The 21,845-nt window shown below is 52.0% G+C and overlaps 2 protein-coding genes across 2 annotated transcripts in view; one reads left to right on the forward strand and one right to left on the reverse strand.

Annotated features, from left to right (window-relative positions):
* Nucleotides 1–1,210: 1,210 nt before the first annotated feature.
* LOC120933326 lies at nt 1,211–10,068 on the reverse strand. Its single transcript, XM_040346480.1, has 2 exons — nt 8,766–10,068; nt 1,211–3,133 (listed from the first exon to the last, which is right to left on the reverse strand). Exons 1-2 carry the CDS (start codon nt 9,726–9,728, stop codon nt 1,496–1,498), a joined length of 2,601 nt encoding a protein of 866 aa, XP_040202414.1. The 5' UTR covers nt 9,729–10,068; the 3' UTR covers nt 1,211–1,495.
* LOC120933327 (E3 ubiquitin/ISG15 ligase TRIM25-like) overlaps nt 9,900–21,845 on the forward strand; it is a 31,472-nt gene continuing 19,526 nt past the window's right edge. The window contains exon 1 of the mRNA XM_040346481.1: nt 9,900–9,985. Coding sequence (XP_040202415.1) covers nt 9,915–9,985 — 71 coding nt within the window. The 5' untranslated portion in view covers nt 9,900–9,914. The remainder of the gene's footprint in view (nt 9,986–21,845) is intronic.

Here is a 21,845-nt window from a genome sequence, read left to right on the forward strand (position 1 = left end):
GACTTTTAATAAACAGAAAAATGACTGGAATGCTTTAAGAGAAGAACTGAGGCAAGGTGTGATGTTTTCAGGAAGCTATATACAGTGGAACCTTGGTTAAGTTTAACTTGGTTTGAGAGCGCCTTGATTTGCGAGCAACTTTTTTTTTTTTTAATTCTAACTTGGTTTGCCAGTGTTGACTCGCAAGTTGAGCAGAATTCAAGCTAAATAGGCCTGCAGTACCTCATTTGGCCTGAGGTACGGGGGCGCATGAGCCGAGAAAAGCCAAACATTTGCCTGCAGTACCTCATTTGGCCTGCGGTACGGGGGCGCATGAGCCGAGAAAAGCCAAACATTGGCCTGCAGTACCTCATTTGGCCTGAGGTAGGTACGGGGGCACAAGAAACAAGCTAAAGCAGGGATGCCCAACCTTTTGAAGAGCGAGGGCCACTTCAGTGACTTGGTAACCGGTCATGGGCCACAATGAGTGAAGCGGGCGAATGACAGGTCTGTGCCTACACTGCATATGGAGAGCAGACACAGACACAGCCCACTCTACTCTATGGGCCTTTCGATCCGATCCACCACAGCGGAAGGGGATGGATCCTCTTCTGTTTGTTTTTTTAGCGGATCGGATAGGAGGTGCACCTGCTGATCAGTATGAAAGCAGCCGAGTAACCTTACTCCGCCTGTGACAGGAGGGGGTGCTATATCGCTTGCTTTCTCTACTACCGGCTTCATTCACAACACTGATGCTCTGGGATGATGGATCGGCGATCTGGGCTTGCCAACCAGCCATCCCAGAGCAGAAGGTCGCGGGCCACATCAGAGGGCTCCGCGGGCCACTGGTTGGGCACCCCTGAGCTAAAGTGTCCTCGGGCCTTGAAGGCGCTCAGGCCACCTCTGGCCGCATTTGGTATTGCAACACATTGAAGTCAATGCGGAACAAATTATTTTCGTCTCTATTGACTTCAATGGGAAAACTCGCTTTGATATGCGAGTACTTCGGATTACGAGCATAATCTGTTCCAGGAGTATGCTCGTAATCCAAGGTTTAACTGTACTGTATCCCGACACCCCTCCCACCAGCCATGATCTGCCTGCATAGAGATGCAAAACGTTCCAGTAATGGTATTTTTTATAAGGGGTGTAATGTAAATGGAAGTCTATTCAAAAATGTGGATTAGCATGTTGATGAGATGAGGAAGAGAAGAAACCAGGGAAGGCAAAATAAAAGCGGATTAAACTTCAGTTTTAATTATTTGGAAGTACTTAAGAAAAAAAATGGATCTGCAATTGCACAGAAATAATTTTTCGGCATTTTTTTGTGTCTGATATTTTGTTATTTTTTATTTACAAAAAAAAAAAAAATTCTCTTTCTTTTACTTGTCCCTTAAAACAGACAAACACATACAAAAAATCCCTAAGTTATAGAAATCAGGATCACAAACATGGTTGAGCGTCTGCGGTTTATGTTTCCTGGAAAATCTATTTCTAATGTGTTTAGTTATAAGGATCACTTTGTGTATCCACTGAGAATGGCGGATACTGTATACAAATCTTTTCCTCGAATCATTTTCAAGAGATCTGCCGACAGATTCGGTGCCCCAGTATCTATGGAGCCACGTTCCTCAGGATAGCGCCCCCCCCAGTCTGCGTTCCGTGTTGTTGCAAAACCACTGTCCAGTTTAGCGCGCTTTCCAAAAGGCATGTCACGCTCCCTTCCTGCCCACGCAGGATCATCTAATGGCCTTGAACCAAGTCCGCCGAAATTAGGCCTGGCTTCATGTGATCTGTAGTCTGGTCTTAAGTCACGTTCATAACCGATACCTTGCAACCTTTCATTTTCTAATCTTTGAATGTTGGGAGGCGGCAGAGAGACCCTAGTAAAGGGGGCTTGCTCTGCTCGATTTTCACCTTTCTTAGGAATAAAAAAGGGCACATCCCACTTTCTTTTGCGCACACCGGTGTTGCTACTCATATCTGCAAACAAATTACGTTTAGGTTCATTTGACCTGTAGCCCGCAGACTTGTCAGAGTCATCATACTGCCTTTTATTAGTATTCTCAAATTTTCCTGCCATCGGTCGCTCAAAGCCAAACCCTTCGTTGCCTCTGGACGTGGTAACAAGCGTATCCATAAACGGGGGCCGATGAGCAGTCGGCTCCACCATCACCGCTGAACGATTGACCGTCTCAATACATTCTCGCTTTTGAAGGTTCTGGTTTTCGAGCAAAGATGTATTCACGATCGGATTTTTGCCTTGAAGTAATTCTACCATTTGCAGTAGTAAATTCTGATCTGCCTGTGCATTTTCCACAAGGGTTGGATTTTGTACCACGGGGGCCATTGGCATTAATACATTTGGAGTGAACTGAGCCACGGCTGCAGGATTTGTAGCTGCCGCTATATTCAACTGCTGAAACGGAGTAACATTTCCCATACTTGCCAGATTCTGCGTCAAAGGGACAGCTTGCATTAACTGGTTGGCTGGTGCATTTTCTAGATTTGCGTTATCTCGCAAAAACGATTGCAACAGGAGTATTTCTGAATCCATCTTTGAACTGGTTGTGGTTGTTGTTGTTGTGGGATCCTCTGGAAGCAGCTCAAGCAATGCTACTAATTGCTTAAAAAACTCGATATCCTCATCGGTTTCATCAATCTCTACATCTGTGTTAGCTTGTGGCAAGGGCATTTGAGGATTAGGCTTTGCTTTGATAAGTGGGGGTCCTTGTAGCCTTTGTGCTAAAGTAGCATTGAGAGTCCTCATTGGTTTCAGATCGTCTGGGTGAAACGGACGACCTAAGGTATGGAGACTGATGTTTCCTAATTCTAACAGTGGGAATATATTCTGCTCTGCCAGGCGCGCTCTAATCGCATTCTTCACAAATGTCGTGGCCACATTCTGTGCCCTGGCCACTTTCACCGGGAAAAGAGATTGTTCTTTTATCTTGTCCGTGTGAAACTTCACTACAGAGGTCACCTTCTGCAGGAGCCTTGTGACTGTAGCCGCTTCATCTTCATCCCCAATCACAAACGAGTCCAGAATTTTCAGAACTTGCTTCATTTTCTTTTGTCTTTCTCCTTCAGGATCCCACCTTGTTTTCCGCTTGGATTTTTTAGCTTCTGTTGACTTCACATTCATCATTGGTACCTGTAATGTAGATCAGAAATATTCATTTTTTTGTGAAATCAACTATATATATATATATATATATATATATATATATATATATATATATATATATATATATATAATGTGTGTGTATGTATGTATGTATGTATATATATTTTTTTCTTTTAATATATATATATTTTTCTTTTTTTTTTTCCTTTTAATTTTCTTTAAAAAAAAAAAAAAAAAAAAAAATTTTATATATATATATATATATATATATATATATATATATATATATATATATATATATATATATATATATATATATATATATATATATATATATATATATATATATATATTACACACACACACACACACACACACACACACATATATATATATAAAAAAATGTTGCTACATGAATACGAATATGTTTATGTGAATAGAGCTGCGCTGTTGTAAAACAATAATAAAACCTGGGTGACACAAGTAGTAGTACCAAAACTGTGCACAAGATGGCAGTAAAACCAAAACGTCAAGTACAAAAAAAAAAAAAACTTCCAAGGTGAAACTGAAAAAAAAAAAAATAGGTATCCAATGCAAATCTTATGCAAAAACAAAAAAAAAAAACAGTGCTCCAAAAAAGAAAAACATTAAAGCGGAGTTCCACCAAATTATTTATTTTATTTAAAAGTCAGCAGCTACAAAATACTGCAGCTGCTGACTTTTAAAATACGGACACTTACCTGTTCAGGGCGCCCGCGATGTCGGCACCAAAAGCCGATCTGTCTCTCGGGTGGAGGCGCCGCCATCTTTAGTAAGGGAATCAGGAAGAGAAACCTTGCAGCTTCACAGCCTGGTTCTCTACTGCACGAGTCACGCTGCGAGATCCCACTGGTCCTTGCTGCCTTCTGGGACCTGTGTGTCTCCCAGAAGACAGCCGGGGGGGGGGCAGAGGAGGTTCCAGATGTGGTGTAGACGACCACGGCTACCTATGCCCAGAAGTGGGAGCAAAATACCTGCATTAGACAGGTATCTGCTCCCCCTTCCCCCCCTGAAAGGTGGCAAATGTGACACCGGCGGGTGGGCGGGATCCAAAAAGCGGAAGTTCCATTTTTCGGTGGAATTCCGCTTTAACATGTCAATGCATGTAGTGAAACTAAATTTAAAGTCTCTAGAATAATCCCGAGATGAGGAGTGAAAGATGGTGCTCCAATCTTACCGGTCACTTTCTTCATAGTTTGCACGGTTCAGATTGGAGCACCATCTTTCACTCCTCATCTCGGGATTATTCTAGAGACTTTATAATAGTTTCACTACATGCCTTGACATGTTAATGTTTTATTTGATGAGCACTGATTGATTAATCACTGTTCTTTTTGTTGCACAAGATTTACAGTATCTCACAAAAGTGACAACACTGAAGAAATTACACTTTCCTACAATGTTGTGTAGTGAGTGTACAGCTTGTATAACAGTGTAAATTTGCTGTCCCCTCAAAATAACTCAACACACAGCCTGTCAGTGCTCAGACCATACGCTGCACACTGCATCAAATTGGTCTGCATGGCTGTCGCAGAAGGAGGCTTCTCCTTAAGATGATGCACGAAAAAGCCCGCAAACAGTTTACTGGTAACAAGCAGACTAAGGACATGGATTACTGGAACCATGTCCTGTGGTCTGATGAGACCAAGATAAAATTATTTGGTTCAGATGGTGTCCAGTGTGTGTGGCGGCAACCAGGTGAGGAGTACAAAAACAAGTGTGTCTTTCCTACAGTCAAGCATGGTGGTGGGAGTGTCATGGTCTGGGGCTGCATGAGTGCTGCCGGTGTCTTGTCGAGCTAGTTGTATTGATATGGTTCCCTGCTTGACTGCGCAGACGAAGCCCACGGAAATCTCCGAACCTCGGGCGGCATCCAGGCTCATTCCTTACCATCCCCGTGGATTGGAGGATGTTAGAAAAAAGAGCCAAGAGGCCGAGCGAGTGTAGCGAGCACGAGGCCGACTGGCCATTTACAGCAAATTCCACGTCGCCCTGGACCTCTTGCTACAGCTGCTCAGGTTCAGGGATTTCCGTTGGCTCGGACTGCACCTGCGCAGTCAAGGGGGGGGAACCATATCGAAAGGAGGAACCATATCGGCAGATCACCGGCACTGGGGAGCTACAGTTCATTGAGGGGACCATGAATGCCAACATGTACTGTGACATACTGAAGCAGAGCATGATCCCGTCTCTTCGGAGACTGGGCCGCAGGGCAGTATTCCAACATGATAACGACCCCAAACACACCTCCAAGACAACCACTGCCTTGCTAAAGAAGTTGAGGGTAAAGGTGATGGACTGACCAAGCATGTCTCCGATCTGAATTCTATTGAGCCTCTGTGGGACATCCTCAAACATGAGGTGGAGGAGCGCAAGGTCTCCAACATCCACCAGCTCTGTGATGTCATAATGGAGGAGGGGAAGAGGACTCCAGTGGTAACCTGTGAAGCTCTGGTGATCTCCATGCCCAAGAGGGTTAAGGCAGTGCCGGAAAATAATGGTGGCCACACAAAATAGACACCTTGGGCCCAATTTGGACATTTTCACTTAGGGGTGTACTCACTTTTGCTGCCAGTGGTTTAGACATTAATGGCTGTGTGTTGTTATTTTGAGGGGACAGCAAATTTACACTGTTATACAAGCTGTACACTCACTACTGTGTTGTCACATGAAAAGATAGAATTTACAAAAATTGCATTGGATATCTTTTTTTCCAGTTACACCTTGAAAGGTTTAATTTTGTATTTGACATTTTGGTTTACTGCCATCTTGTGCACAGTTTTAGTACTACTACTTGTGTCACACGTTTTATTACAGTTTTACAACAGCGCAGCTTCATTCACATAAACATATTACTTTGGTCACGGCTTCAAATATGTCAGCTGTTCTATATCAATCCAGCTACTAATATTAACCACTTGTGGATTGTCCTCAATGTACTGCAGAGGGGTGGCCGTACGTTGCTGCCTGCTTCCAGGTTTAGGGCGTGCAAATGCTGGGACCTGCTGATTAGCTTTGGCAAATCACAGCTCAGAGCCCTGTGTTGACAAGCAACACACGCTTTGTACAGAGGGAAATTATCTCTCGCTTTCTCATCCCAGCAAAGCAGGGATAAGAGACAAGGAGATCTTGCGTAAAAATCAGCAATACATTACATACTGTTAGACACATATTTAACCCCTTGACTGCCCTAGTTAACTCCCTTTCTGGTCAGTGTCATTAGTACAGTGACAGGTGTGGTGGCGAGTGCAGGAAGGAGGGGCGCGTAGGTGTGGTGGCGAGTGCAGGAAGAGGGGGGGGGGGGAGGAGTGTAGGCGAGTGCAGGAAGAGGGGGGGGGGGAGGAGTGTAGGCGAGTGCAGGAAGGGGGGGGTGTGTAGGTGTGGTGGCGAGTGCATGAAGGAGGGGGAGGCGTGGTGGCGAGTGCATGAAGGAGGGGGAGGCGTGGTGGCGAGTGCATGAAGGAGGGGGAGGCGTGGTGGCGAGTGCATGAAGGAGGGGGAGGCGTGGTGGCGAGTGCATGAAGGAGGGGGAGGCGTGGTGGCGAGTGCATGAAGGAGGGGGAGGCGTGGTGGCGAGTGCATGAAGGAGGGGGAGGCGTGGTGGCGAGTGCATGAAGGAGGGGGAGGCGTGGTGGCGAGTGCATGAAGGAGGGGGAGGCGTGGTGGCGAGTGCATGAAGGAGGGGGAGGCGTGGTGGCGAGTGCATGAAGGAGGGGGAGGCGTGGTGGCGAGTGCATGAAGGAGGGGGAGGCGTGGTGGCGAGTGCATGAAGGAGGGGAGACGTGGTGGCGAGTGCATGAAGGAGGGGGAGGCGTGGTGGCGAGTGCATGAAGGAGGGGGAGGCGTGGTGGCGAGTGCATGAAGGAGGGGGAGGCGTGGTGGCGAGTGCATGAAGGAGGGGGAGGCGTGGTGGCGAGTGCATGAAGGAGGGGAGGCGTGGTGGCGAGTGCATGAAGGAGGGGAGGCGTGTAGGTGTGGTGGCGAATGCATGAAGGAGGGGAGGCGCGTAGGTGTAGTGGCGAGTGCAGGAAGGAGGGGAGGCGCGTAGGTGTGGTGGCGAGTGCATGAAGGAGGGGAGGCGCGTAGGTGTGGTGGCGAGTGCATGAAGGAGGGGAGGCGCGTAGGTGTGGTGGCGAGTGCATGAAGGAGGGGAGGCCTGTAGGTGTGGTGGCGAGTGCATGAAGGAGGGGAGGCCTGTAGGTGTGGTGGCGAGTGCATGAAGTTTGGGAGGCGTGTAGGTGTGGTGGCGAGTGCATGAAGTTTGGGAGGCGTGTAGGTGTGGTGGCGAGTGCAGGAAGGAGGGGAGGCGCGTAGGTGTGGTGGCGAGTGCAGGAAGGAGGGGAGGCGCGTAGGTGTGGTGGCGAGTGCAGGAAGGAGGGGAGGCGTGTAGGTGTGGTGGCGAGTGCAGGAAGGAGGGGAGGCGTGTAGGTGTGGTGGCGAGTGCAGGAAGGAGGGGAGGCGTGTAGGTGTGGTGGCGAGTGCAGGAAGGAGGGGAGGCGCGTAGGTGTGGTGGCGAGTGCAGGAAGAAGGGGAGGCGTGTAGGTGTGGTGGCGAGTGCATGAAGGAGGGGAGGCGCGTAGGTGTGGTGGCGAGTGCAGGAAGAAGGGGAGGCGTGTAGGTGTAGTGGCGAGTGCATGAAGGAGGGGAGGCGTGTAGGGGTAGTGGCGAGTGCATGAAGGAGGGGAGGCGTGTAGGTGTAGTGGCGAGTGCATGAAGGAGGGGAGGCGTGTAGGGGTAGTGGCGAGTGCATGAAGGAGGGGAGGCGTGTAGGGGTAGTGGCGAGTGCATGAAGGAGGGGAGGCATGTAGGTGTGGTGGCGAGTGCAGGAAGGAGGGGAGGCGTGTAGGTGTAGTGGCGAGTGCATGAAGGAGGGGAGGCGCGTAGGTGTGGTGGCGAGTGCAGGAAGGAGGGGAGGCGCGTAGGCGTGGTGGCGAGTGCATGAAGGAGGGGAGGCCTGTAGGTGTGGTGGCGAGTGCATGAAGGAGGGGAGGCGTGTAGGTGTAGTGGCGAGTGCAGGAAGGAGGGGAGGCGCGTAGGCGTGGTGGCGAGTGCATGAAGGAGGGGAGGCCTGTAGGTGTGGTGGCGAGTGCAGGAAGGAGGGGAGGCACGTAGGTCTGGTGGCGAGTGCAGGAAGGAGGGGAGACCTGTAGGTGTGGTGGCGAGTCCAGGTGGCAGCGAAATGTGCAGACAGGGTGTGAGTGCAGGTAAGAGGGGTGCAGGAAGGTGTGTAGGGAAGGGAATGTGTAGACATGCCGATTGCAGGTGGAAAGTGAGCACGCAAGTGTAGAGGAGGGGGGGGGGGGGCGTTTTGGTGAGTGGCGGTTAGTGCAAGCTGTGGTGGCAAGTGCAGGCAGGAAAGGGGGCGTGGCTGCAAGCGCAGGTATGAAGGGGGCGTGGCTGCAAGCGCAGGCAGGAAAGGGGGCGTGGCAGCAAGCGTAGGCAGGAAAGGGGGCGTGGCAGCAAGCGTAGGCAGGAAGGGGGCGTGGCTGCAAGCGCAGGCAGGGAGAGGGGCATGCAGGTGTGGTGAACGTTTTTGTATCAGATATACTTTGACAGAGGACCCCTGGATTGGGGAATCCTGAACCCCCCTTTATGTGTGTGTGTGCTGTGCTCACAGTACCATTCTAACGATGGGGTCATTCTTGTACATCTTGACGCCATCCTCCTCCTCGATCTCCACCGCCATCCTCCTCATGAAGAGCGCCCGGTCCTCCTTGCTGCTGAAAAGCGCCCTCAGAACAAAGGGGTACTCTTTGGCCACATAGTTCTTGCGATGTTTATACCCGCACAAATGGTCCAACATGGGGACCACGGCGCTGTCCATCTCGCAGAGCTCACAGAAGTACTTGATCTCCACTCTAGCCTCTCGGATTTGGACCCGGTACTCCATGACGTATTCCAGCCCGATGATTGGCTCCCGCTCCTTTATGGGCAGGTAATCCTTCAGGACGTACACGGATCTTCGGATGTGCTCCGGGACCACTCCCTGGACAAGGCTCTGCGGGGGATCCGGAATTTTTGGCGCGGGCTCCGTTTTTTTCTGCTTTTCTGGACCATTGCTCGGCGTGGGCGTGGGTATTTGGGGTTTTTCAGGCACGTCGGGTTTTTGGCTTGGCGTGGTCTTGGATTTTTCGTCCTTTTCCCGATCGTTGCTTGACGTGGTCTCGCGTTTTTGGTCCCTCTCCCGATTGTTGGGCGGCGTGGTGTCGGGTCTTCGGTTCCTTTCCCGATTGTTGGGTGGCGTGGTGTCGGGTCTTTGGTTCCTCTCCCGATCACCGGTCATCCTAGTCTCGGGTCTTCGGTTCCTCTCCCCGTCATTCCTCATGGAACGGTCGGGATCTCTGTCCTTCCATGTTCTATCCTGAGTCATCCGCTCATCCTTGTCCCGTCGGTTCTGATCCGTCCTCTGGGAAGGTCTCCTGGGGTTCTCCGTAGAGGAAGGGCGGAAGTCACGGTCAGGACCACTCCTGTCTCTCGGTACATACGGATTTCTCCTGGGTGGGGACCGGGTGTCCCTCCTGGCCGGGGACCGGGTGTCCCTCCTGGCCGGTCTTCCGTCAGCTGAACCGTCCCGCCAGCTCATATTTCTCCCAGCCGGATGTCTGAGCTCCTAGGAACCTTCTCGCCGGCTTCCCTAACCCACCAATGGGGCCAATCTCGCACTACGGCGCCCACAAACTAATGCTTAGAAAAAGCGGGGAGGCACACGGCTCAGCAACTATGGCGGCCCCAAAGGACTTCTGGGTAAAAGACGGCCGCGAGTAGGCACATGCGCAGTGAGTTGCTTTACTGGGATTTCCGCTATAGGCTCCGCCCTCCCTCGCTCCGTGACAGGTCCCGGTAAGGAGGAGCAGAAAGAGGGGGCTGTCAACCGTTTAGGCTGGCCGCCGGTTATATTGGAGACCAGCTCTTGGGAGTGGAGCAACTGAGGGGAAAGTCAAGATCGGTGTTTCGTCAGATTAAGCGACCTGATAGATGTTGTGACGGAAGTGACGTTCCGTCGCGGCCATCTTGGTACACCCCGGACTCGGCCGTAGTAAGGCTACAGTGAGAAGGCGGCAGAGGACATCGTTGTACACCCACCGGAGTTAGGTGGGAAGCGCCTTAGTACTAGCCTGTCTCCTCCCCTGTGCCCGCCCCTTCAGCACTCGACTCCGCCCCTTGTTTGCCATCTTATTACATCGTAGCTGACTTATTCCACTGTGTCAGCCGAGCCACACTTCATCACTTCATCCTATGACCTGTCTGTGTATTTACTCCAGGGGTTGACAAATTTGCTTGGAATCTAGGAGCCAGGTAAAAAAGTTAAGAGCCAGAAAACGCGCCCCGTCCCGCCGAGCTGGCACGCAGAAGCGAACGCATACGTGAGTAGCGCCCGCATATGTAAACGGTATTCAAACCACACATGTGAGGTATCGCCGCGATCGTTAGTGCGAGAGCAATAATTCTAGCTCTAGACTTCCTCTGTAACTTAAAACGTGCAACCTGTAGATTTTTTTTAAACGTCGCCTATGGAGATTTTAAAGGGTAAAAGTTTGTCGCCATTACACGAGCGGACGCAGTTTTGAAGCGTGACATGTTGGGTATCAATTTACTCGGCGTAACATTATCTTTCACAATATAAAAAATTGGGATAACTTTACTGTTGTCTTATTTTTTACTACTTAACTTAGGAAACGCCTCATATAGCAGGTGTAACTATACGCCGGAAAAAGCCAAACGCAAACGACGTAAAAAAATGCACCAGCCGGACGTACGTTCGTGGATCGCCGTATGTAGCTAATTTGCATACTCGAAGTGGAATTCAAAGGAAACGCCACCTAGCGGCCAGCGTAAATATGCACCTACGATCCGACGGCGTACTAAGACGTACGCCAGTCGGATCGCTCTCTCATTCAGTCGTATCTTGTTTTGTGTATACAAAACAAAGATACGACGCGGGAACTTTGAAATTACGCGGCGTATCAATAGATACGCCGGTGTAATTCGTTTGTGGATCTGGCCCATGGTGTATGTACAATGCTCCATCACAAGGGACAAAGCAGAGCTGAAATGGCTGAATTGCAGAATTCACTAATGTGTGGGAAATCTGCAAAATTAAATCACCCTCCACCATGATTGGCAATAGACTAGGGAATAACTGGGTGCTGTGTTCTGCCCACATCCTTATCCTCTGGTCTCCCTGCTGGGTGCTGTGTTCTGCCCACATCCTTATCCTCTGGTCTCCCTGCAGGGTGCTGTGTTCTGCCCACATCCTTGTCCTCTGGTCTCCCTGCTGAGTTCTGTGTTCTGCCCACATCCTTATCCTCTGGTCTCCCTGCTGGGTGCTGTGTTCTGCCCACATCCTTATCCTCTGGTCTCCCTGCTGGGTGCTGTGTTCTGCCCACATCCTTATCCTCTGGTCTCCCTGCTGGGTGCTGTGTTCTGCCCACATCCTAATCCTCTGGTCTTCCTGCTGGGTTCTGTGTTCTTACGCTCTGGTCTCCCTGCTGTATGCTGTGTTCTGCCCACATCCTTATCCTCTAGTCTCTCTGCTGGGTTCTGTGTTCTGCCCACATCCTTATCCTCTGGTCTCCCTGCTGGGTGCTGTGTTCTGCCCACATCCTAATCCTCTGGTCTTCCTGCTGGGTTCTGTGTTCTTACGCTCTGGTCTCCCTGCTGTATGCTGTGTTCTGCCCACATCCTTATCCTCTAGTCTCTCTGCTGGGTTCTGTGTTCTGCCCACATCCTTATCCTCTGGTCTCCCTGCTGGGTGCTGTGTTCTACCCACATCCTTATCCTTTGGTCTCCCTGCTGAGTTCTGTGTTCTGCCCACATCCTTATCCTCTGGTCTCCCTGCTGGGTTCTGTGTTCTGCCCACATCCTTATCCTCTGGTCTCTCTGCTGGGTTCTGTGTTCTGCCCACATCCTTATCCTCTGGTCTCCCTGCTGGGTTCTGTGTTCTGCCCACATCCTTATCCTCTGGTCTCCCTGCTGGGTTCTGTGTTCTGCCCACATCCTTATCCTCTGGTCTCCCTACTGGGTTCTGTGTTCTGCCCACATCCTTATCCTATGGTCTCCCTGCTGGGTTCTGGGTTCTGCCCACATCCTTATCCTCTGGTCTCCCTGCTGGGTGCTGTGTTCTATCCACATCCTTATCCTCTGGTCTCCCTGCTGGGTTCTGTGTTCTCCCCACATCCTTATCCTATGGTCTCCCTGCTGGGTTCTGTGTTCTGCCCACATACTTATCCTCTGGTCTCCCTGCTGGGTGCTGTTTTCTATCCACATCCTTATCCTCTGGTCTCCCTGCTGGGTTCTGTGTTCTGCCCACATCCTTATCCTCTGGTCTCCCTGCTGGGTGATGTGTTCTGCCCACATCCTAATCCTCTGGTCTCTCTGCTGGGTGATGTGTTCTGCCCACATCCTTGTCCTCTGGTCTCCCTGCTGTATGCTGTGTTCTGCCCACATCCTTATCATCTGGTCTTCCTGCTGGGTTCTGTGTTCTGCCCACATCCTTGTCCTCTGGTCTCCCTGCTGTATGCTGTGTTCTGCCCACATCCTAATCCTCTGGTCTCCCTGCTGTATGCTGTGTTCTGCCCACATCCTTATCCTCTGGTCTCCCTGCTGGGTTCTGTGTTCTGCCCACATCCTTATCCTCTGGTCTCCCTGCTGGGTGATGTGTTCTGCCCATATCCTTATCCTCTGGTCTCCCTGCTGGGTGCTGTGTTCTGCCCACATCCTTATCCTCTGGTCTCTCTGCTGGGTTCTGTGTTCTGCCCACATCCTTATCCTCTGGTCTCCCTGCTGGGTGCTGTGTTCTATCCACATCCTTATCCCCTGGTCTCCCTGCTGGGTTCTGTGTTCTGCCCACATCCTTATCGTCTGGTCTCTCTGCTGGGTTCTGTGTTCTGCCCACATCCTTATCCTCTGGTCTCCCTGCTGGGTGCTGTGTTCTGCCCACATCCTTATCCTCTGGTCTCCCTGCTGGGTTCTGTGTTCTGCCCACATCCTTATCCTCTGGTCTCCCTACTGGGTTCTGTGTTCTGCCCACATCCTTATCCTATGGTCTCCCTGCTGGGTTCTGCCCACATCCTTATCCTCTGGTCTCCCTGCTGGGTGCTGTGTTCTATCCACATCCTTATCCTCTGGTCTCCCTGCTGGGTTCTGTGTTCTCCCCACATCCTTATCCTATGGTCTCCCTGCTGGGTTCTGTGTTCTGCCCACATACTTATCCTCTGGTCTCCCTGCTGGGTGCTGTTTTCTATCCACATCCTTATCCTCTGGTCTCCCTGCTGGGTGATGAGTTCTGCCCACATCCTAATCCTCTGGTCTCCCTGCTGGGTGATGTGTTCTGCCCACATCCTTATCCTCTGGTCTCCCTGCTGGGTGATGTGTTCTGCCCACATCCTTGTCCTCTGGTCTCCCTGCTGTATGCTGTGTTCTGCCCACATCCTTATCATCTGGTCTTCCTGCTGGGTTCTGTGTTCTGCCCACATCCTTGTCCTCTGGTCTCCCTGCTGTATGCTGTGTTCTGCCCACATCCTAATCCTCTGGTCTCCCTGCTGTATGCTGTGTTCTGCCCACATCCTTATCCTCTGGTCTCCCTGCTGGGTTCTGTGTTCTGCCCACATCCTTATCCTCTGGTCTCCCTGCTGGGTGATGTGTTCTGCCCACATCCTTATCCTCTGGTCTCCCTGCTGGGTGCTGTGTTCTGCCCACATCCTTATCCTCTGGTCTCTCTGCTGGGTTCTGTGTTCTGCCCACATCCTTATCCTCTGGTCTCCCTGCTGGGTGCTGTGTTCTATCCACATCCTTATCCCCTGGTCTCCCTGCTGGGTTCTGTGTTCTGCCCACATCCTTATCGTCTGGTCTCTCTGCTGGGTTCTGTGTTCTGCCCACATCCTTATCCTCTGGTCTCCCTGCTGGGTGCTGTGTTCTATCCACATCCTTATCCTCTGGTCTCCCTGCTGGGTGCTGTGTTCTGCCCACATCCTTATCCTCTGGTCTCCCTGCTGGGTTCTGTGTTCTGCCCACATCCTTATCCTCTGGTCTCTCTGCTGGGTTCTGTGTTCTGCCCACATCCTTATCCTCTGGTCTCCCTGCTGGGTTCTGTGTTCTGCCCACATCCTTATCCTCTGGTCTCCCTGCTGGGTTCTGTGTTCTGCCCACATCCTTATCCTCTGGTCTCCCTGCTGGGTTCTGTGTTCTGCCCACATCCTTATCCTCTGGTCTCCCTGCTGGGTGCTGTGTTCTATCCACATCCTTATCCTCTGGTCTCCCTGCTGGGTTCTGTGTTCTCCCCACATCCTTATCCTATGGTCTCCCTGCTGGGTTCTGTGTTCTGCCCACATACTTATCCTCTGGTCTCCCTGCTGGGTTCTGTGTTCTGCCCACATCCTTATCCTCTGGTCTCCCTGCTGGGTGATGTGTTCTGCCCACATCCTAATCCTCTGGTCTCCCTGCTGGGTGATGTGTTCTGCCCACATCCTTGTCCTCTGGTCTCCCTGCTGTATGCTGTGTTCTGCCCACATCCTAATCCTCTGGTCTCCCTGCTGTATGCTGTGTTCTGCCCACATCCTTATCCTCTGGTCTCCCTGCTGGGTTCTGTGTTCTGCCCACATCCTTATCCTCTGGTCTCCCTGCTGGGTGATGTGTTCTGCCCATATCCTTATCCTCTGGTCTCCCTGCTGGGTGCTGTGTTCTGCCCACATCCTTATCCTCTGGTCTCTCTGCTGGGTTCTGTGTTCTGCCCACATCCTTATCCTCTGGTCTCCCTGCTGGGTGCTGTGTTCTATCCACATCCTTATCCCCTGGTCTCCCTGCTGGGTTCTGTGTTCTGCCCACATCCTTATCGTCTGGTCTCTCTGCTGGGTTCTGTGTTCTGCCCACATCCTTATCCTCTGGTCTCCCTGCTGGGTGCTGTGTTCTATCCACATCCTTATCCTCTGGTCTCCCTGCTGGGTGCTGTGTTCAGCCCACATCCTTATCCTCTAGTCTATCTGCTGGGTTCTGTGTTCTGCTAACACATCCTTATCCTCTGGTCTCCCTGCTGGGTGCTGTGTTCTATCCACATCCTTATCCTCTGGTCTCCCTGCTGAGTTCTGTGTTCTGCCCACATCCTTATCCTCTGGTCTCTCTGCTGTGTTCTGCCCACATCCTTATCCTCTGGTCTCCCTGCTGGGTTCTGTGTTCTGCCCACATCCTTATCCTCTGGTCTCCCTGCTGGGTTCTGTGTTCTGCCCACATCCTTATCCTATGGTCTCCCTGCTGGGTTCTGTGTTCTGCCCACATCCTTATCCTCTGGTCTCCCTGCTGGGTGCTGTGTTCTATCCACATCCTTATCCTCTGGTCTCCCTGCTGGGTTCTGTGTTCTCCCCACATCCTTATCCTCTGGTCTCCCTGCTGGGTTCTGTGTTCTGCCCACATCCTTATCCTCTGGTCTCCCTGCTGGGTTCTGTGTTCTGCCCACATCCTTATCCTATGGTCTCCCTGCTGGGTGCTGTGTTCTGCCCACATCCTAATCCTCTGGTCTTCCTGCTGGGTTCTGTGTTCTTACGCTCTGGTCTCCCTGCTGTATGCTGTGTTCTGCCCACATCCTTATCCTCTAGTCTCTCTGCTGGGTTCTGTGTTCTGCCCACATCCTTATCCTCTGGTCTCCCTGCTGGGTGCTGTGTTCTGCCCACATCCTAATCCTCTGGTCTTCCTGCTGGGTTCTGTGTTCTTACGCTCTGGTCTCCCTGCTGTATGCTGTGTTCTGCCCACATCCTTATCCTCTAGTCTCTCTGCTGGGTTCTGTGTTCTGCCCACATCCTTATCCTCTGGTCTCCCTGCTGGGTGCTGTGTTCTACCCACATCCTTATCCTTTGGTCTCCCTGCTGAGTTCTGTGTTCTGCCCACATCCTTATCCTCTGGTCTCCCTGCTGGGTTCTGTGTTCTGCCCACATCCTTATCCTCTGGTCTCTCTGCTGGGTTCTGTGTTCTGCCCACATCCTTATCCTCTGGTCTCCCTGCTGGGTTCTGTGTTCTGCCCACATCCTTATCCTCTGGTCTCCCTGCTGGGTTCTGTGTTCTGCCCACATCCTTATCCTCTGGTCTCCCTACTGGGTTCTGTGTTCTGCCCACATCCTTATCCTATGGTCTCCCTGCTGGGTTCTGGGTTCTGCCCACATCCTTATCCTCTGGTCTCCCTGCTGGGTGCTGTGTTCTATCCACATCCTTATCCTCTGGTCTCCCTGCTGGGTTCTGTGTTCTCCCCACATCCTTATCCTATGGTCTCCCTGCTGGGTTCTGTGTTCTGCCCACATACTTATCCTCTGGTCTCCCTGCTGGGTGCTGTTTTCTATCCACATCCTTATCCTCTGGTCTCCCTGCTGGGTTCTGTGTTCTGCCCACATCCTTATCCTCTGGTCTCCCTGCTGGGTGATGTGTTCTGCCCACATCCTAATCCTCTGGTCTCCCTGCTGGGTGATGTGTTCTGCCCACATCCTTGTCCTCTGGTCTCCCTGCTGTATGCTGTGTTCTGCCCACATCCTTATCATCTGGTCTTCCTGCTGGGTTCTGTGTTCTGCCCACATCCTTGTCCTCTGGTCTCCCTGCTGTATGCTGTGTTCTGCCCACATCCTAATCCTCTGGTCTCCCTGCTGTATGCTGTGTTCTGCCCACATCCTTATCCTCTGGTCTCCCTGCTGGGTTCTGTGTTCTGCCCACATCCTTATCCTCTGGTCTCCCTGCTGGGTGATGTGTTCTGCCCACATCCTTATCCTCTGGTCTCCCTGCTGTATGCTGTGTTCTGCCCACATCCTTATCCTCTGGTCTCCCTGCTGGGTGCTGTGTTCTGCCCACATCCTTATCCTCTGGTCTCTCTGCTGGGTTCTGTGTTCTGCCCACATCCTTATCCTCTGGTCTCCCTGCTGGGTGCTGTGTTCTATCCACATCCTTATCCCCTGGTCTCCCTGCTGGGTTCTGTGTTCTGCCCACATCCTTATCGTCTGGTCTCTCTGCTGGGTTCTGTGTTCTGCCCACATCCTTATCCTCTGGTCTCCCTGCTGGGTGCTGTGTTCTGCCCACATCCTTATCCTCTGGTCTCCCTGCTGGGTTCTGTGTTCTGCCCACATCCTTATCCTCTGGTCTCCCTACTGGGTTCTGTGTTCTGCCCACATCCTTATCCTATGGTCTCCCTGCTGGGTTCTGCCCACATCCTTATCCTCTGGTCTCCCTGCTGGGTGCTGTGTTCTATCCACATCCTTATCCTCTGGTCTCCCTGCTGGGTTCTGTGTTCTCCCCACATCCTTATCCTATGGTCTCCCTGCTGGGTTCTGTGTTCTGCCCACATACTTATCCTCTGGTCTCCCTGCTGGGTGCTGTTTTCTATCCACATCCTTATCCTCTGGTCTCCCTGCTGGGTGATGAGTTCTGCCCACATCCTAATCCTCTGGTCTCCCTGCTGGGTGATGTGTTCTGCCCACATCCTTATCCTCTGGTCTCCCTGCTGGGTGATGTGTTCTGCCCACATCCTTGTCCTCTGGTCTCCCTGCTGTATGCTGTGTTCTGCCCACATCCTTATCATCTGGTCTTCCTGCTGGGTTCTGTGTTCTGCCCACATCCTTGTCCTCTGGTCTCCCTGCTGTATGCTGTGTTCTGCCCACATCCTAATCCTCTGGTCTCCCTGCTGTATGCTGTGTTCTGCCCACATCCTTATCCTCTGGTCTCCCTGCTGGGTTCTGTGTTCTGCCCACATCCTTATCCTCTGGTCTCCCTGCTGGGTGATGTGTTCTGCCCATATCCTTATCCTCTGGTCTCCCTGCTGGGTGCTGTGTTCTGCCCACATCCTTATCCTCTGGTCTCTCTGCTGGGTTCTGTGTTCTGCCCACATCCTTATCCTCTGGTCTCCCTGCTGGGTGCTGTGTTCTATCCACATCCTTATCCCCTGGTCTCCCTGCTGGGTTCTGTGTTCTGCCCACATCCTTATCCTCTGGTCTCTCTGCTGGGTTCTGTGTTCTGCCCACATCCTTATCCTCTGGTCTCCCTGCTGGGTGCTGTGTTCTATCCACATCCTTATCCTCTGGTCTCCCTGCTGGGTGCTGTGTTCTGCCCACATCCTTATCCTCTGGTCTCCCTGCTGGGTTCTGTGTTCTGCCCACATCCTTATCCTCTGGTCTCTCTGCTGGGTTCTGTGTTCTGCCCACATCCTTATCCTCTGGTCTCCCTGCTGGGTTCTGTGTTCTGCCCACATCCTTATCCTCTGGTCTCCCTGCTGGGTTCTGTGTTCTGCCCACATCCTTATCCTCTGGTCTCCCTACTGGGTTCTGTGTTCTGCCCACATCCTTATCCTCTGGTCTCCCTGCTGGGTGCTGTGTTCTATCCACATCCTTATCCTCTGGTCTCCCTGCTGGGTTCTGTGTTCTCCCCACATCCTTATCCTATGGTCTCCCTGCTGGGTTCTGTGTTCTGCCCACATACTTATCCTCTGGTCTCCCTGCTGGGTTCTGTGTTCTGCCCACATCCTTATCCTCTGGTCTCCCTGCTGGGTGATGTGTTCTGCCCACATCCTAATCCTCTGGTCTCCCTGCTGGGTGATGTGTTCTGCCCACATCCTTGTCCTCTGGTCTCCCTGCTGTATGCTGTGTTCTGCCCACATCCTAATCCTCTGGTCTCCCTGCTGTATGCTGTGTTCTGCCCACATCCTTATCCTCTGGTCTCCCTGCTGGGTTCTGTGTTCTGCCCACATCCTTATCCTCTGGTCTCCCTGCTGGGTGATGTGTTCTGCCCATATCCTTATCCTCTGGTCTCCCTGCTGGGTGCTGTGTTCTGCCCACATCCTTATCCTCTGGTCTCTCTGCTGGGTTCTGTGTTCTGCCCACATCCTTATCCTCTGGTCTCCCTGCTGGGTGCTGTGTTCTATCCACATCCTTATCCCCTGGTCTCCCTGCTGGGTTCTGTGTTCTGCCCACATCCTTATCGTCTGGTCTCTCTGCTGGGTTCTGTGTTCTGCCCACATCCTTATCCTCTGGTCTCCCTGCTGGGTGCTGTGTTCTATCCACATCCTTATCCTCTGGTCTCCCTGCTGGGTGCTGTGTTCAGCCCACATCCTTATCCTCTAGTCTATCTGCTGGGTTCTGTGTTCTGCTAACACATCCTTATCCTCTGGTCTCCCTGCTGGGTGCTGTGTTCTATCCACATCCTTATCCTCTGGTCTCCCTGCTGAGTTCTGTGTTCTGCCCACATCCTTATCCTCTGGTCTCTCTGCTGTGTTCTGCCCACATCCTTATCCTCTGGTCTCCCTGCTGGGTTCTGTGTTCTGCCCACATCCTTATCCTCTGGTCTCCCTGCTGGGTTCTGTGTTCTGCCCACATCCTTATCCTATGGTCTCCCTGCTGGGTTCTGTGTTCTGCCCACATCCTTATCCTCTGGTCTCCCTGCTGGGTGCTGTGTTCTATCCACATCCTTATCCTCTGGTCTCCCTGCTGGGTTCTGTGTTCTCCCCACATCCTTATCCTCTGGTCTCCCTGCTGGGTTCTGTGTTCTGCCCACATCCTTATCCTCTGGTCTCCCTGCTGGGTGATGTGTTCTGCCCACATCCTTATCCTCTGGTCTCCCTGCTGGGTGCTGTGTTCTGCCCACATCCTTATCCTCTGGTCTCCCTGCTGGGTGCTGTGTTCTGCCCACATCCTAATCCTCTGGTCTTCCTGCTGGGTTCTGTGTTCTTACGCTCTGGTCTCCCTGCTGTATGCTGTGTTCTGCCCACATCCTTATCCTCTGGTCTCCCTGCTGGGTTCTGTGTTCTATCCACATCCTTATCCTCTGGTCTCCCTGCTGGGTGCTGTGTTCTGCCCACATCCTTATCCTCTAGTCTCTCTGCTGGGTTCTGTGTTCTGCCCACATCCTTATCCTCTGGTCTCCCTGCTGGGTGCTGTGTTCTATCCACATCCTTATCCTTTGGTCTCCCTGCTGAGTTCTGTGTTCTGCCCACATCCTTATCCTCTGGTCTCTCTGCTGGGTTCTGTGTTCTGCCCACATCCTTATCCTCTGGTCTCCCTACTGGGTTCTGTGTTCTGCCCACATCCTTATCCTCTGGTCTCCCTGCTGGGTTCTGGGTTCTGCCCACATCCTTATCCTCTGGTCTCCCTGCTGGGTGCTGTGTTCTATCCACATCCTTATCCTCTGGTCTCCCTGCTGGGTTCTGTGTTCTCCCCACATCCTTATCCTCTGGTCTCCCTGCTGGGTGCTGTGTTCTGCCCACATCCTTATCCTATGGTCTCCCTGCTGGGTTCTGTGTTCTGCCCACATACTTATCCTCTGGTCTCCCTGCTGGGTGCTGTTTTCTATCCACATCCTTATCCTCTGGTCTCCCTGCTGGGTTCTGTGTTCTGCCCACATCCTTATCCTCTGGTCTCCCTGCTGGGTGATGTGTTCTGCCCACATCCTAATCCTCTGGTCTCCCTGCTGGGTGATGTGTTCTGCCCACATCCTTGTCCTCTGGTCTCCCTGCTGTATGCTGTGTTCTGCCCACATCCTTATCATCTGGTCTTCCTGCTGGGTTCTGTGTTCTGCCCACATCCTTGTCCTCTGGTCTCCCTGCTGTATGCTGTGTTCTGCCCACATCCTAATCCTCTGGTCTCCCTGCTGTATGCTGTGTTCTGCCCACATCCTTATCCTCTGGTCTCCCTGCTGGGTTCTGTGTTCTGCCCACATCCTTATCCTCTGGTCTCCCTGCTGGGTGATGTGTTCTGCCCATATCCTTATCCTCTGGTCTCCCTGCTGGGTGCTGTGTTCTGCCCACATCCTTATCCTCTGGTCTCTCTGCTGGGTTCTGTGTTCTGCCCACATCCTTATCCTCTGGTCTCCCTGCTGGGTGCTGTGTTCTATCCACATCCTTATCCCCTGGTCTCCCTGCTGGGTTCTGTGTTCTGCCCACATCCTTATCGTCTGGTCTCTCTGCTGGGTTCTGTGTTCTGCCCACATCCTTATCCTCTGGTCTCCCTGCTGGGTGCTGTGTTCTATCCACATCCTTATCCTCTGGTCTCCCTGCTGGGTGCTGTGTTCTGCCCACATCCTTATCCTCTAGTCTCTCTGCTGGGTTCTGTGTTCTGCCCACATCCTTATCCTCTGGTCTCCCTGCTGGGTGCTGTGTTCTATCCACATCCTTATCCTCTGGTCTCTCTGCTGTGTTCTGCCCACATCCTTATCCTCTGGTCTCCCTGCTGGGTTCTGTGTTCTGCCCACATCCTTATCCTATGGTCTCCCTGCTGGGTTCTGTGTTCTGCCCACATCCTTATCCTCTGGTCTCCCTGCTGGGTGCTGTGTTCTATCCACATCCTTATCCTCTGGTCTCCCTGCTGGGTTCTGTGTTCTCCCCACATCCTTATCCTCTGGTCTCCCTGCTGGGTGCTGTGTTCTGCCCACATCCTTATCCTCTGGTCTCCCTGCTGGGTTCTGTGTTCTCCCCACATCCTTATCCTCTGGTCTCCCTGCTGGGTGCTGTGTTCTATCCACATCCTTATCCTCTGGTCTCCCTGCTGGGTTCTGTGTTCTCCCCACATCCTTATCCTCTGGTCTCCCTGCTGGGTTCTGTGTTCTGCCCACATCCTAATCCTCTGGTCTCCCTGCTGGGTTCTGTGTTCTTGTCACGGAAGCATGAATCAGACGTACAAAACAGATAAATTAATAAGAAGATTTTATTGGAAACCAAACAGCAAGGTCAAAGTCCACACAGATGATCGAA

The sequence above is a fragment of the Rana temporaria genome, chromosome 3 (genome assembly GCF_905171775.1).
Source record: "Rana temporaria chromosome 3, aRanTem1.1, whole genome shotgun sequence".
In the NCBI taxonomy this organism is placed as follows: Eukaryota; Metazoa; Chordata; class Amphibia; order Anura; family Ranidae; genus Rana; species Rana temporaria.